This window comes from Colossoma macropomum, unplaced genomic scaffold (assembly GCF_904425465.1).
Source record: "Colossoma macropomum unplaced genomic scaffold, Colossoma_macropomum, whole genome shotgun sequence".
Lineage (NCBI taxonomy): Eukaryota > Metazoa > Chordata > Actinopteri > Characiformes > Serrasalmidae > Colossoma > Colossoma macropomum.
The window spans coordinates 33,572,165-33,585,897 of record NW_023494787.1 but is presented as its reverse complement, the minus strand read 5'-3'; the positions used below and the strand labels follow the sequence as shown (position 1 = coordinate 33,585,897).

The 13,733-nt window shown below is 39.8% G+C and overlaps 1 protein-coding gene across 1 annotated transcript in view; it reads right to left on the bottom strand.

Annotated features, from left to right (window-relative positions):
* The window catches only part of epb41a (erythrocyte membrane protein band 4.1a), a 71,554-nt gene that overhangs the window by 17,670 nt on the left and 40,151 nt on the right, over nucleotides 1–13,733 (bottom strand). Inside the window, exons 12-16 of the mRNA XM_036567048.1 lie at nucleotides 10,242–10,492; nucleotides 9,495–9,569; nucleotides 8,580–8,618; nucleotides 7,557–7,619; nucleotides 455–628 (exon numbers count right to left, since the gene is read on the bottom strand). Of these exons, the coding sequence (XP_036422941.1) occupies nucleotides 455–628; nucleotides 7,557–7,619; nucleotides 8,580–8,618; nucleotides 9,495–9,569; nucleotides 10,242–10,492 (602 nt within the window). The remainder of the gene's footprint in view (nucleotides 1–454; nucleotides 629–7,556; nucleotides 7,620–8,579; nucleotides 8,619–9,494; nucleotides 9,570–10,241; nucleotides 10,493–13,733) is intronic.

Genomic DNA, 13,733 nt, shown 5'->3' with positions numbered 1-13,733 from the left:
AGTCCTATGAAAATGTCAGTACATAGCAAAGATTTGCAATACAACAAGTCCAGTCATATTAAACAGTCACTGAGAGCATGTATAAAGTCAAGTATTTAGTTGTGAAAAGGATGTTAGACCAAAGCATCTAACTTTGTGAGGAACAACAATTTCCTATAAACCTCAGTCTGATGCTATCATAATAATAATAAAAGTGCCACCAAGTAGAGTAAATCATTTAGAGCAATTTATGTTGCAGACGCTCATTCTGAACTAATAGGTATGTTGAGCTATCGTAGGTATCGTAGCTATCGTGGCTGCTAAAAAGCACTTAATGCTTTGTGCCTTAATGCAAATTCATTTTATTCCCAAAATCCCATAGAGTAACAATACAATGATACAAACAACTGGGAAGCATGTATTACTTGATGGAGCATAACTGACCACTCAAAATTATATTTGATGGGGCACTCACCGCATCAGGCTGCACCTGGCCATTGATGCTAGCTGTGCGGAAGGGTGAGTGTGTGGACAGGCGCTTGTCCCATTCGCTGGGCCGTGGCTCGGGGACAGATTCCATGAAGCTGCGCTTCAGCTCACTGATGCTGCTGTGGTGACGCATGATCTCTGACTGAGTCTTATCTAGATCCTGAGAGAAAAAGGGAAGAAAGAAGGAAAGAAAAAAAAAGGAAGAAAGAAAGAAAGAACAAAGGAAGCGGACAGAAAAAGAAACAGGAAACAAGAACAAAAGAGAACAGAAAAAAGAGCAAAAGATTATATATATATTATATATATACACACACACATACATACATATATATACAGCACAGAAATAAGAGTAAGAAGAGAAGTTCAAGGGTGCAAGACCAGAGAAGGTCAAGATGGGGAGGAATGAGAAAGAGAACATAGTATTATTTTGTGGCTCTGAGAAAATTAATATTTTCCCAAAAGCAGCAACTTCTCCAAGTAAGTCTAGAGAAGGGAAAGGCTACACTTGTCCTGGAGGGCCACAACACTGCATGACTTAATGTTGACTAATCATGCAGAGCTGAACTGGGTATGTCATAACAGCAGGAATCACTAAGAGTCCCCATTATATAAAATTATCACAATACTCAACCCATGATATAATTCTATCACAATTTTAAAGACATGTGATATGCTAAATATTGCAATATGATATGTTTTCTTTTAACTGCAAATTGTGCCTCTAAAAGAATTTGTAAAATATCATACATTTACATTTTGTTCATCTCACGTCAATATTTTTAGAAGCAATACAAAGTTGTGAAGTACACAAAGCAACAGTCACTTGCATATGTAGCAGATGTGATTTACAGTGGCAAGTTAAAGTATTGTTAGCAGTATAGCCCAAGGAAATCGTGTTACCTACTACATTATCCAACCAACCATTCTGACAGAGGCCTTGACTTCTCAGCACTATCTTGTGCACTTTGGTATGTATTAGTCTATCAATGGGCTCAATACGCATCAAGACTTTTAATAATTAAAAAGTAATTAAACAATGAAACACTGCTACAATTATGAAAATATCATCAAATGATACAGTTATGAAAATATCATCAAAAACAAACAATGATGTATCAATCTGTTCTTCTATTCCAAGTGTCTTAGCTGGAAAATGTTCCACTGTGCAGTGCTGTAGCCTTTCAGGAGCAGAACTGCTACCCACTCCAACAGCTAAAAGTCTCATACAAACTGCTCACACACAAAGGTGAAGAAAGCATATGGCCTGATCAACAATATACCATCAAGACACAATCCAATTCTGTCTTTCGTGTCTTTTTTGATTTTTAATTTAATGTTCTCTTCATTTTCTTCCTGCTGACTAAAATAGGTCCATCTACTGAGATGGGTCAGAAAGACAGGGAAAGTGAGTGAGAAACAGAGAAAGATTAAATCTTCCAGTCAATCATTATTCATAATCCATATCTATTCACAATCAATCTAGACCATCATCCACACAGGAGCAGACAATAAGAGACAAAATATGGAGAGAACTCAAATGCGCTCTGTCTTCTAGACATCTGCAAACTGCTGAAGCATCAATGAAACACTCACATGAAAATCAACCTGGTGACTGCCTCTTCTCAAAGACAGCTTCACCTCACCCTGCACTAGACATGCAGATAGACAGCCCACTGCTAGCAGATAGTCAACTGGCTTTTTAGTTTGATTGTTTCCACTAGTACCTAGTGAAACATGCTCACACAGCAAGATAACTCTAATATGGGTGATAACTAATGGCTCAGAATAGGGCTACTGATTATATTAGCAACTGAACAATTAACTGTTTTTTTGACAATTACATTTTTTAAAGACAAAAAATAAATGCACAATAAACTAGCAATTCAAAGATTTCAACACACTTAACTTGAAAAAAAGGTAAACTAGGACGTTTTTCCAAAGAAACAAAACAAAAATCATAGAAAAACATGATGTAGTTCAAATATATAAAGGGGTGTCTACCAAACTGCTTCTTACTGTAAGAGAATTTCAAATATGCATCATCATGCACACTGCCCACTAATCATTGCTGATTCATCAAGGAGGTCATAGGTAATCAGGTCATTTTTTAAATCAAGCTAATACAGAGCATTGCACAAGTATTCAGACCCCTTAAAAGTCAACATATTTGTCTGAATTACAAAGATTGGATTACACAGATTGTTCCAGCCAGTATTTTTTTTTACTGCAAACCAATATGCTCTTAAACTAAACTGAGTGATAAAATTAATTATTTGTCAGCATATCTGTCCAGGGTGTTTCCTGCCTTTCGCCCAATGAGCACTGGGATAAGCTCCAGCACCCCCCGCGGCCCAGAAGGATAAGTGGCTTAGATAATGTGTGCCTGGGTGTATTCAACCCGTTCTGACTAGTACTTGGTAGAACCACCTTTTACTGAAATAAATAGCTTTAAGCCTGTAGGGGCAAGTTTCTTCCTGGCAGATTTGCTCCAGGTTGTTCATGTTAGCTGCATGACACTTGTGCACCGCAATTTTCAAATAGTGTAATAGTATGTTCTTGGCTAGATTGAGATCTGCATTTTGACTTGGCCATTGTAGAACTTTTTCCTTTTGTTTAACCACTCCTGTGCTGCTTTGGCCTTGTGCTTGGGATCACTGTCCTTCTGAAAGGTGATGTTTCTCTTGTCTGGCAGTATTTCCCTATATTTTGAACCATCCATCCATCCTTCAATTTTAACATAACGCCTGTCCCTTCTAAACAGCATCCCCACAACATAATGCTTCCACTTCCAAGCTAAACCGTTAGCATGAAGCTTGTTGTGGAATGGACAGTGTTCGGTTTGCACCAAACGTATTATTTTGAATTTTGGCAAAAAAGCTTCATTTTTGTGTAATCTGACCAAAACCTTCCACACTTTAGCTTGGTCACTCTGATGCTTTCTGGCAAACTCCAGAGATGCTTTGAGATGCTGTTTTTCTTCAGTAATGGCTTCTTTCTAGCCACCCTCCCATACTGGCCAGTAAATGTAGAGCTTTTGATATCTGTGACCGGCATACCTTCAACCTAGTCTGAGAAAAGCGCTATGTAGCCTTATTTCTATATCCTCTAATTGTTACCTTAGATTTTCTAAGATTCTTTGTCCCTATGTGTGTTAAACCATATACGGAGAGCTTGTCAATTTGCATAGCTTTAAAATGCTTATTCAACCAAATGTTGAGCTTTATTTTTTCACAATCAGCAGAGCATTGCATTCAGTGGTCTTCTCCAGTCACCCTGTACTGTTGTATATTATGGAGCATGCTATAGCTTTCATAGCATTACTCATATTGCCTTTGCTATTCTTATTTTTCTTTATGGTTTCACTCCTATTCACTCAGTGCATAAATATGCAGCTCAATAAAGCACTGGAGCTTGGAGGCTATATGCTGACTCCCATGTATTTGTTTGAATGGAGTTTGACTTGCTATTTAAATGTGTAAATGCATACACACAAGGAGAACAGTGTAATCAGTCTTTTAAAATGAAATATGACAGCAGAAAACATCGAAGTGTCAAGACAAGTTTGATGACTTTTAAAGGGGGCTGAATACCTCTGTAAGGCACTGTAAAGATTTGCGATCAAAATTTTCAAAACAATTTCTTTGAATTAGTCACGTGTCTTTGATGCAGAGACAGCAGCAGAGTGGACAAATATGTGAGTGTTTCAGCAGTACTGTACTGATTTTAGGGCTGCATGGAATTAGTCCTCACGCACACAAAGCTTGGGAGTCACACCTGTTAACACTCCTACATGCACTGTACCCACACTAAAAAATCCTCAACAGACAGGCCTAGACCTACATCAGTGTCTAGACAGATATATTTACTATATCCAGCTAAAACTAAAGCCATTTTTCCACTGCACAATCGAAATCTTTGGCACCAGAAAACTAAAGCTGTGTTTTTTCCATTGGCCATCAATCCAGTGCTGAAGGTTCCAGTTTTATAGTTTTGGTACCTGTTGAAGACTGGTACTAACAGACACCTAACGGTTCTCAAGGGTGTTCTCAACTGTGTTTGGTAGCATTTGCTGTTGAAGCCAATGACAATTCAGAAAATTACTCTTCAAATTTAAATCACCAAGTACTGCTACATGACCAATAAAGGCACCAGACTGTAAACTAGAATGGTATGTTATTTTTTATTTGTAAAGAAGTTCAGTAAGGTGACAAAAGCTAGTTATGAAGCAAACTTTAATGTTTTCAGCATTTATGCTGGCCTCTACTGTGCAAGTGTTTTTTACTAATATTTTTAGGCTTAAAAGAGAAAAATATATGTTCTCATTCGACACATGATTCTGTGTAATTGTAGACATTTGTTTGAGTATGTGAGTTCAAGAAAGCACACTAATGTTATATCATTTTAATGCCAGCAGATCTGGTGTTAAGCTAAACTAAATAATAAGCAAGATATCTAACGTGTGAATTCCAGAGAAATTCAAGAGAAAAACTGAGGCTTCACATGACACATCTGTATAAATGTAGACATTTTTGTCAGTGCGTGTGTGCAGAACAATGCAGTATATCGTTTCAACCTAGTGTAACCAATAAGTTAAGCTTACTAGCAGGTAGGTGTGGCAAAAAGAATACATTCTTAGATGCATCGCAATTTGCAATAATGCAAAGTGTACTGCATGATCACTGCACAGTCATAAATTTGTCACACATTTTTTGTACATTGAGTAAAAGGTCCAAAACCATAGCAAGTATATTGGTTTTAGGAATGCAACTTTGTTAAACAAGGATCTCAGGAGATTGCAAACCAGCTAACAGGCTAATTTAGTAATATTCAGAGTTATGTTTTAAGTAAAAATGTCTGCTGAAAGATTAACTGTGAAGCTGCAGCATACCAAGTACAAATATGCGGGGGTTCAACCTTTTGTATTAACTTTTCTATTAAATATTTTTATTAACTCAGCTAAAAAGCATGTATATCTGTAACCTACAACAAGGGTGCACAGATCTGGTTCTGGAGGCCCAGTGCCTAGCACCATTTGGTAATTTACCTTCTCACACACCTGATTATACTCATCTGTTAATTGCCAGGTTTAGTGGGTGTGTCTCAATAGGGACATCTCCAAACTGTGCTGTACACCGGCCCTCCAGGATCAGAGTTGTACATCCCTGACCCTGACAGTATTATGTTAAAAAAACTAAAAAATAAAAACAACAAAAAAAAATAAAGAAATAAAAATGTAGGGTATTGAAATAAAAAATGGGGATGCATTGAGACTAGTTTCAGAATCATATCTTTGCACCCTGAATCAAAATCAAATCGAATCATGAGGTAACTATTTCCCCATCCCTACTTGCAGTCAACGCAGGCAACTAGTCCCGGTTCTAAAACCTGATTGGCTGAGCCACATTCAAAGCTATTACAAATACTCAATATACAGACACTTACAACCACATCTCAACAATTGAATTCTGTATTACTGCAGCATTTGCTGTGAACAGACTACAGTGCTACTCACATGAACCACTGAATGTAGTGGTAGATGAAGTAAGAACTAGGTGTTGCCATAACACTATCAATAGCAGGCTCAACAGGCTGAAATACAGCTAATACAATATTTAGTGCTGGGCATAAATACTAAAAATAAATAAATACTAAAAATGTTGTTTTTATTTATTTTTTTTTTTTAACATAATACTGTCAGGGTCAGGGATGTACAACTCTGATCCTGAAGTCTTTACTGAATGATTCACCGGAAAACTGCAATATAAAAAGTAAAAAATTGAATATTAGTAGTATTTATTATAGCGTGAGAAATCGAGTGTGTGGTACTGTAGCTTGATGTTAATACAACTGAAAAATTGCATTGAGGTGCCAGTGGAAATCAGTTTCCTGAAATAGAACCCTAAGTTTTGTTTGATGCAATTAGGTTCAGTTCTTGTTTTTAAATGTGCAGTGGAAAAACACACAGAGACTTTCTCTGTCTAAAGAAAACTGTCTAAAGTAGGTTCCACTCATCCTACAATAGCTGCTCCACAGAAATAGTCACACAGGTTTTACTTATTCACTTCTGCATCAAAAGTCTTGTCAAGCATTGTGCTAGAGGACACCACAATGAATCTGACAAAATTGAGATGTATTGCTTAAGGAAAATTCCAGCACTTAAGAGTTAATGACAATGATAACATAAGATGTCAATAAGATAAGACAATAAGATGCCAATGAGTATCATATGAAGGCTCATGTATATACAGACACAGATGACAGGAAGAGAGCGACACAGCTTTGTGTGCATGTGAGGGTTCATGTTGCTGGATTCTTCTGCTTGTGGTAGGACACTGATCATGATTACACAATGAGAATGGAAGCAGCTTTGAGGAGACGTCATTCATGTAGCAACTATGGAAATATATGACTGGGAAGGACCTCCATACAGTATGCATTAGTAACATTAACTGTAAGAGGTGTGTACATTTTAATAAGTAGGTTATATTCTGAATGTAGGCACTGTTCTTTCCCCTGAAGGAAACATTATAGTATTAAGAAATCCAGCTAAATTCAGACTATTCAGCTCAAAAAAATTTGAGAAAACAATTATGTTGACAGAGAAAATGCTTCAAAAGGCACTGGAGAATGCTTTTGGAAATCTGTAAATGCTGCAACAAAACAGATGCTTTTAAGGAGTTCTCAAAAAAGAATAAATGCATGCATTTGGATGCAACTACCAACTTGATTTGGCACTAGAAATTAAGAAGTAAATAAAATAAATGCTTATCCCTGTGAGTGGGGACATTTTCTCTATAATCATTCCTATCATATTCCCAATCATATATTTAAGAAAATTAGGCTGAAAATTAAAACATCAACAGGAAAACAAGTACTTGCATTAGAGTTACTGAGGTAAATAGTACATGCGAAGCCTTTAGGGTTGAGCTACAAAACAAAAAAGAAAGAGAGCATGGTGAAAAGAAGAAATGACCAGAGAACAGCAGTCAGTGTAAGAAAAAGAAGAACAGAAATCTCCATGCAATAAGGCATGCAGCAGCAAACAACGAAAAGCAAAAAAGGACAATCCCCAGATGCTCCATACAAACCTCCAACATTAAATTGCTATGCCTGATATAAATAGTTTCACCCTCAAGTTTCTTAGCTCTTTTCTGTGAAAGATAAAAAAACAGGAGAAAAAAAAATGAATAACTGATCGTGTCCTACGGAAGAACAATTTAAAAGAAATTGTGTCGACTCAGGTACTTCTACTGTGCATTCAGTGTGGCAGAGCTGATGGGAGATGTAGTAATGTTGTCAAATCAAATGTGAATGAACTACAGGAAGTGCGTGCATCAAAGCAGACTGAAGAGTTCAAAAGTTTTGGGGTGAACTGCGCTGTAGGTGAAGTGTCAATACAACAGAATTTTACACTGAACAGAGGTGTGCTCTTTTAAATGTCTAATAAGAAAATAAAGGCACACTTCTATAATACTGCCATACTTATGCAATCTTTACACTGAATGAAAGCTTTATTATTTGGCTAAAACAACAGGGAGAGTTGTGTTGATGAAATAAATGTTTCATCTGTAAAACAGCAATAATAGAAGAACACACCAACATTGCATATTTGTATAAAAATGTACCTTGGGCATTCCTACCTATATAGCCCTATATGGCTGTAAAAATTACATACAAAGTATTTAAGGATTCTTTTATACACTAATACAGTGATCTCTTGGCTAGGGACAGCTCATTTCCACAGCAACAGAATATGATTTTATTTCTTTGAAAATGCATTTGCTTTTTTTTTTTTTAAAGGAGAAACAGGCAGCCTAAGTTGAGGCAGCTATCCTGGGCTTTATTTGGCCTCAGTGACGGGCCAGTGAGCAAGCAGAGAGACCGCACACACACCTTTGTCACAGCCTAAACACAATGGCATTCAGCAGTCATGGAGAGCCAGCTTGTATAGCCACAGTTATACAAGATACACGGCCAGAGCAAATGACGAAAAAAAATATATAAAATGATGGTATCTTTTTTCCTGTGGTGGAAGACGAGCAGTGAGGATGAGTATGAGGACAGTGGCTTCTTCCTCGTGCCGCAACACCCAAATAAGAATCATCTCTAACCTTCCGCATTCGCACCATCTCCATATCTGCTCGCGGGGACTGTCCAAGCCCCCAGGGGGAGGAACAGAGAGCCACGTTAAAGCCTATGGTATACATTAGTGGTGCGTTTGGACGGTCCTTGTCAACTCTTAAAGCTGGGAAAAGGTCATATCACCAAATGGTAATTACCAGTGGTTAGCGTTTGTCCCAGCATCAGCAACTGGTAAATCTCTCACATGATCAATATACATATATCTGCTGGGATGGACCAATGACATCACTGTAAGAAAAAATAATTTATTATTGGTTGCTTACTAATATTTCCTTGAGCAGGAATTTTCAGCTCTGGTCCTGGAGTGCCAGTGTCCAGCACATTTTGGTGCTTTCTCTATTTAAACACACCAACTAACTAAACCTGTCAATAAACAAAAGAGTTGAATCAGGTGTTTTTTAAGCAGGGAAATTGTTAAAATGTGCTGGACACTGGCCCTCTGTGATTTCTAAAAAAAAAAATTAATGCCATAGAGGTAGGCTTCATGTTACAGATATTCCTCAATATTGCACTAAAGAAATCACAGTGTCATTACTATAAACATGGGTGAACATTGGTGAATTGCTTTCCAGCTTTATCTACTATGTTACTACTTGCATTTACACTTTATCAGCCATTCGAGTGCAACTTCCTCCTTGTGGTAAACTCAGAAAATCAAAAGTTTTCAAGGACCGTTCAGATGCACCATATTGCTCCAAAAACACTTATATATGTAAAAAAGGGCTTAATTTTACAATCATTGAATACTTTAACTAAAATCTATCGGCTCCAAGACTGATTTTGCACAAGTTAAACAGTTAGTGAACGTTAAAACCTTTATTAAGGAGTCCCATTATTGTTTGAGCATGCATCTCATGCAGGTAACAGAAGCCTGAAGAACACACCTGACTCTTTCTCTCCCCATTAGTAGCTGTAACCGCAGGGGCATCACGGTGCCGCCTCTCACGCCGGGCAACCGTCTGCAGTGGTACACAGTAACACACCCTGATCTCTCATATAAACATTCATACACAGCTGTGATGAGCATACCAGTGCATAGGCTAACTAATAATGGTACAGTCTCATCTGTATGTTGTGTGTCTCTTTTCTGAGAGCAGCTGCGCTCCTTTTAGTGAACCACTGATGAAGTGTCACTACATTTAATGATTGTATGGTTATAATTGTATAACTAGATACTCACAATTTTAAATCTACTAGCTTTGAATGCTTAGATTGCTAAGATGCTAACATAATAGATGATACTGTAAGGATTATTTTCCAGTAAAATGACATTACATGGGATTGGCATAATTTTTAAGTGACTTGTCCACTCTCTGCATTGTTGCACAGTAAGGTGGAAACAAATGTGTACAGAATGCTGCCAAATAACCTACTGAACCTAATGAGAAATTGTAGTACACTTTGTATAGAGTTGCTACATCACGCTGAATCTCCATTTTAAAACGCTATGCTACCGCTGCAAATTATTGTTATGTTATCTTTCCAATCTTCTGTAAAGTTTAGTTGACATAGCAACAGTTGCTATTAAAGGAAGCATTTGTGGGCAGAGCACCGACAGGTAAACCGTACGTATCCAATTGGCATAGGAAGTTTATAATTTCATGTATCCAATTGGTATGTGCGTGTGATACCTTGATCTCAGGTTTGCCCTCCGGTTTGGCGCCCTGTGGTTTGGAGGCCTCGGCCACATGACTCTCTGTCTTTGCCTCTCCCTTCTTCTCACCCGCTTGGGAAGGCTGGCTGGTGGGCGTGACAGTTTCTTTACGCTCTACCCGTGCTGTTGATGTCACCACAGAGGATGGAGCTGCATCACCAGGAGAAATGGGAGACATGACGGGAGCACTGACAGGTCGTGGGGTTTTATCCGGGGTGGACACCATTGCTGAAAAATGGATGGTGAAACAGAGGGAGGAGAGGAGAACATGTTAAACAGCTGAAGACTGACAGGGCCACACTGCATAAATGTCCTATCTTTAGTCCTAAATTAAGAACAGGGATATTTCGTTAATTATGGATGCTGGATGGATCCTGGGGTGTCCCGTACCAGTTACCATTAACAAAAAAGAAGAAATAGCCATACTTTAATGAATAACTACTACAACTTGAGGTTATTAGACTTTTTCCTATATATTTTTTTCTTTTTACTATTATTTCTACTATTAGATGTATTACTACACACTTAAGGTTTTGTTTCACATATGTGTGATGAACTTTAAGTTTGGTCACAGCTGCCTAAACACAATAACATTCTAATTTCAGTTAACAACAGTAATGGAAATTTAAAACGTAAATTAGGACAACTAATACATAATACCTTTGAGAGATGTCCCTGTAATACTCCTTTCTTATCTGGAGTTAGGATAAGATGGACTTAAATGAACTTAAGAACTGTAACAGCTGCTTTCCTGGCTGAAGTCATCATGGTGAATAGAAAGATAAGGTAGGATTTCAGAGTTAGTTTCTGTAATTCTGCACTTTTTTCCTCAATCACCAAATAATCGGTGTCTTTGTTGCAAGAACAAAACTCAGACATGGTTCCCCATATAGTATTCGGTCAGCTCTAAATTTAGCCTCTTATTTTACCCTCCGACTGAACTGTTTTGAGCATGGACAGTAACCTCTCCAATAGCATTTTCACCTAGACAGTGATAGCCATGAAACCTTTACACATCATGCCCAGCGACGTTTGGGTAGACTGTAGGCATGATGTAATCATGTAGGCATTCATTAATTACTTCACATTTACATAATTTTTACGAAGACTTATTTTAAAAACAAAGCATCATTAAAAAAAAAATCTCTTCCACATCAACAATTAACACTGTTGTCACTGCAGTTTTCCTTCTGTACTTTCTGTTCCTGATTTGGCAGCACAACAGATGAATAAAGAAGCCGAAACCATTTACTTGAGTCTGTGCAAGCTCAGAATGCCATAATGCAGACATGGTATCCATTTAGCTCTGCAGGCTACAAGGCTACTGATTCCCAACGATAGTATCCAAAAACAATGGAAGGCTGTGTCCTAATTGTTAAAGAGCTTGTCCACAAGAAACTGTGCTGATCCACATACCAACCGCTTCACACTCAGCTGCAAACTGCTCCAGTGCGCACTGGAGACATCCTTGTGATCCAGCCAAAAGAACAACATCATCTGCAAATAGCAGAGACGCCACCCTCCGGCCTCCATACATAATGCCCTCCTGACCCCGGCTACGCCTCGACACCCTGTCCATGATTATCACGAACAGGAGTGGAGACAGGGCACAACCCTGACGGAGTCCAACGCTAACACTGAAAGAGTCTGACTTAATGCCGAGTATACGAACACAGCTCTCACTCCGGGCATACAGAGATTGAATGGCCCTGAGTAGTAACCCCAGCAAACCATACTCCCGGAGGACCTCCCACAAGCTATCTCAGGGAACGCGGTTGTAAGCCTTCTCCAAATCCACAAAACACATGTAGACTGGGTTGGCAAACTCCCATGCCCCCTCAACAATCCTTGAGAGGGTGATAAGCTGGTCCATTGTTCCATGGCCAGGACGGAATCCGCATTGTTCCCCCTCAATCTGAGGTTCAACTATCGGTCAAAGTCTCCTTTCCAGCACCTTAGCATAGACTTTCCCAGGGAGGCTGAGCAGTGTGATACCCCAATAGTTGGCACACACCCTCTGGTCCCCTTTCTTAAAAATAGGGACCACCACCCTGGTCTGCCAGTCCAAGGGTACTGTTCCCGAGGTCCATGCAATATTGCAGAGGCGTGTCAGCCACGACAGCCCCATAATATCCAGAGCCTTAAGCATCTCAGGACGAATCTCATCCACCCCCGGTGCCTCAGTGACCTCCACCAGGGAAATGGAGCTTGACACGCCAGAGGTCTCTGGCCCTGACTCCCATGAGTGAGGCATGTCTCCTGGATTAAGGAGTTCCTCAAAGTGCTCTTTCTACCGACCGACAATATCCTCATTTGATGTCAGAGTTTCTCCACCCCTGCTGAATACAGCTTGGGCACAGCCACCCTGACCACTCCTGAGTCGCTGGACAGTTGTCCAGAACCTCCTTGAGGCCGACTGAAAGTCTGTTTTTCCATGGCTTCACCAAACTCCTCCCACGCCCTGGATTTTGCTTCTGCCACCGCTGCAGCTGCCACCTTTTTTGCCTGTCGGTACCTATCTGCTGAGTCAGGAGTCCTTCGGGCCATCCAGTCCCTAAAGGCCTCTTTCTTCAGCTTGACGGCCTCCCTCACCACCAGTGTCCACCAGGGGGTTCTTGGGTTACCGCCCTGACAGGCACCAACAAGCTTTTGGCCACAGCTATGCCTGTGGTTTGGTGCATAAGCACACAGTTTGTCCACCGGGACAAACTCCAACTGCACTGACGCCAGCTGGGGACTCGTGAGTATCCCCACCCCTGCCTGGCGTCTCTCACCTTGTGCAACCCCTGAGTAGGAGAGGGACCTACCCCTATCCAGGAGTTGCCTCTTCGGGCTGAGCCCGGCCGGGTTACGTGGGCTGCCCGGCCACCAGGCACTTGCCCAGGGTTAGGTCCCGGTGACCCTCTCCTGGGCAGGGTACACGATCTTCTGTGTCCATTTTTCATGGAGGGTTTTTGGATCGAGTTAGTCTGGGTCTTCACTCCAGACCTGTTCGCCCTGGAAGACCCTACCAGGAGCATATTGCTCCCGACGACTTAGCTCTGAAGATCCCTAGACCAAACAAGCCCTTCTGCCATGACAAGGCCCCGATCCAGAAATCGTAACTTGTAATCATTTAATAATGACAACAGAATATACTGTCAAATTTCCCTGTTTCCTGTGCACTTTTAGAACATACATGTAATTGCAATGTTTTAGATGTTAATGAGATGTATAGTTTGAAACCATTATCTTTTCTTCGTTTCAAATATACAAAGAAATAATCACATTTAAGTAAATTTGCATTAGATCAAGCATTGCAGGGGCCCATGGAGACCAATTTAAATCGACACTTTGCATGCTTCCTCAGGCGATCATTTGACATTGACAAATTAGATATTGAAGAGGCTAGTTTCTCTGATCATAGGCCAGTAGTGTTTAGTTCAACATTTGCTGTGCACTTTCCTGCTCCTGTTTTAGGACATTGGTC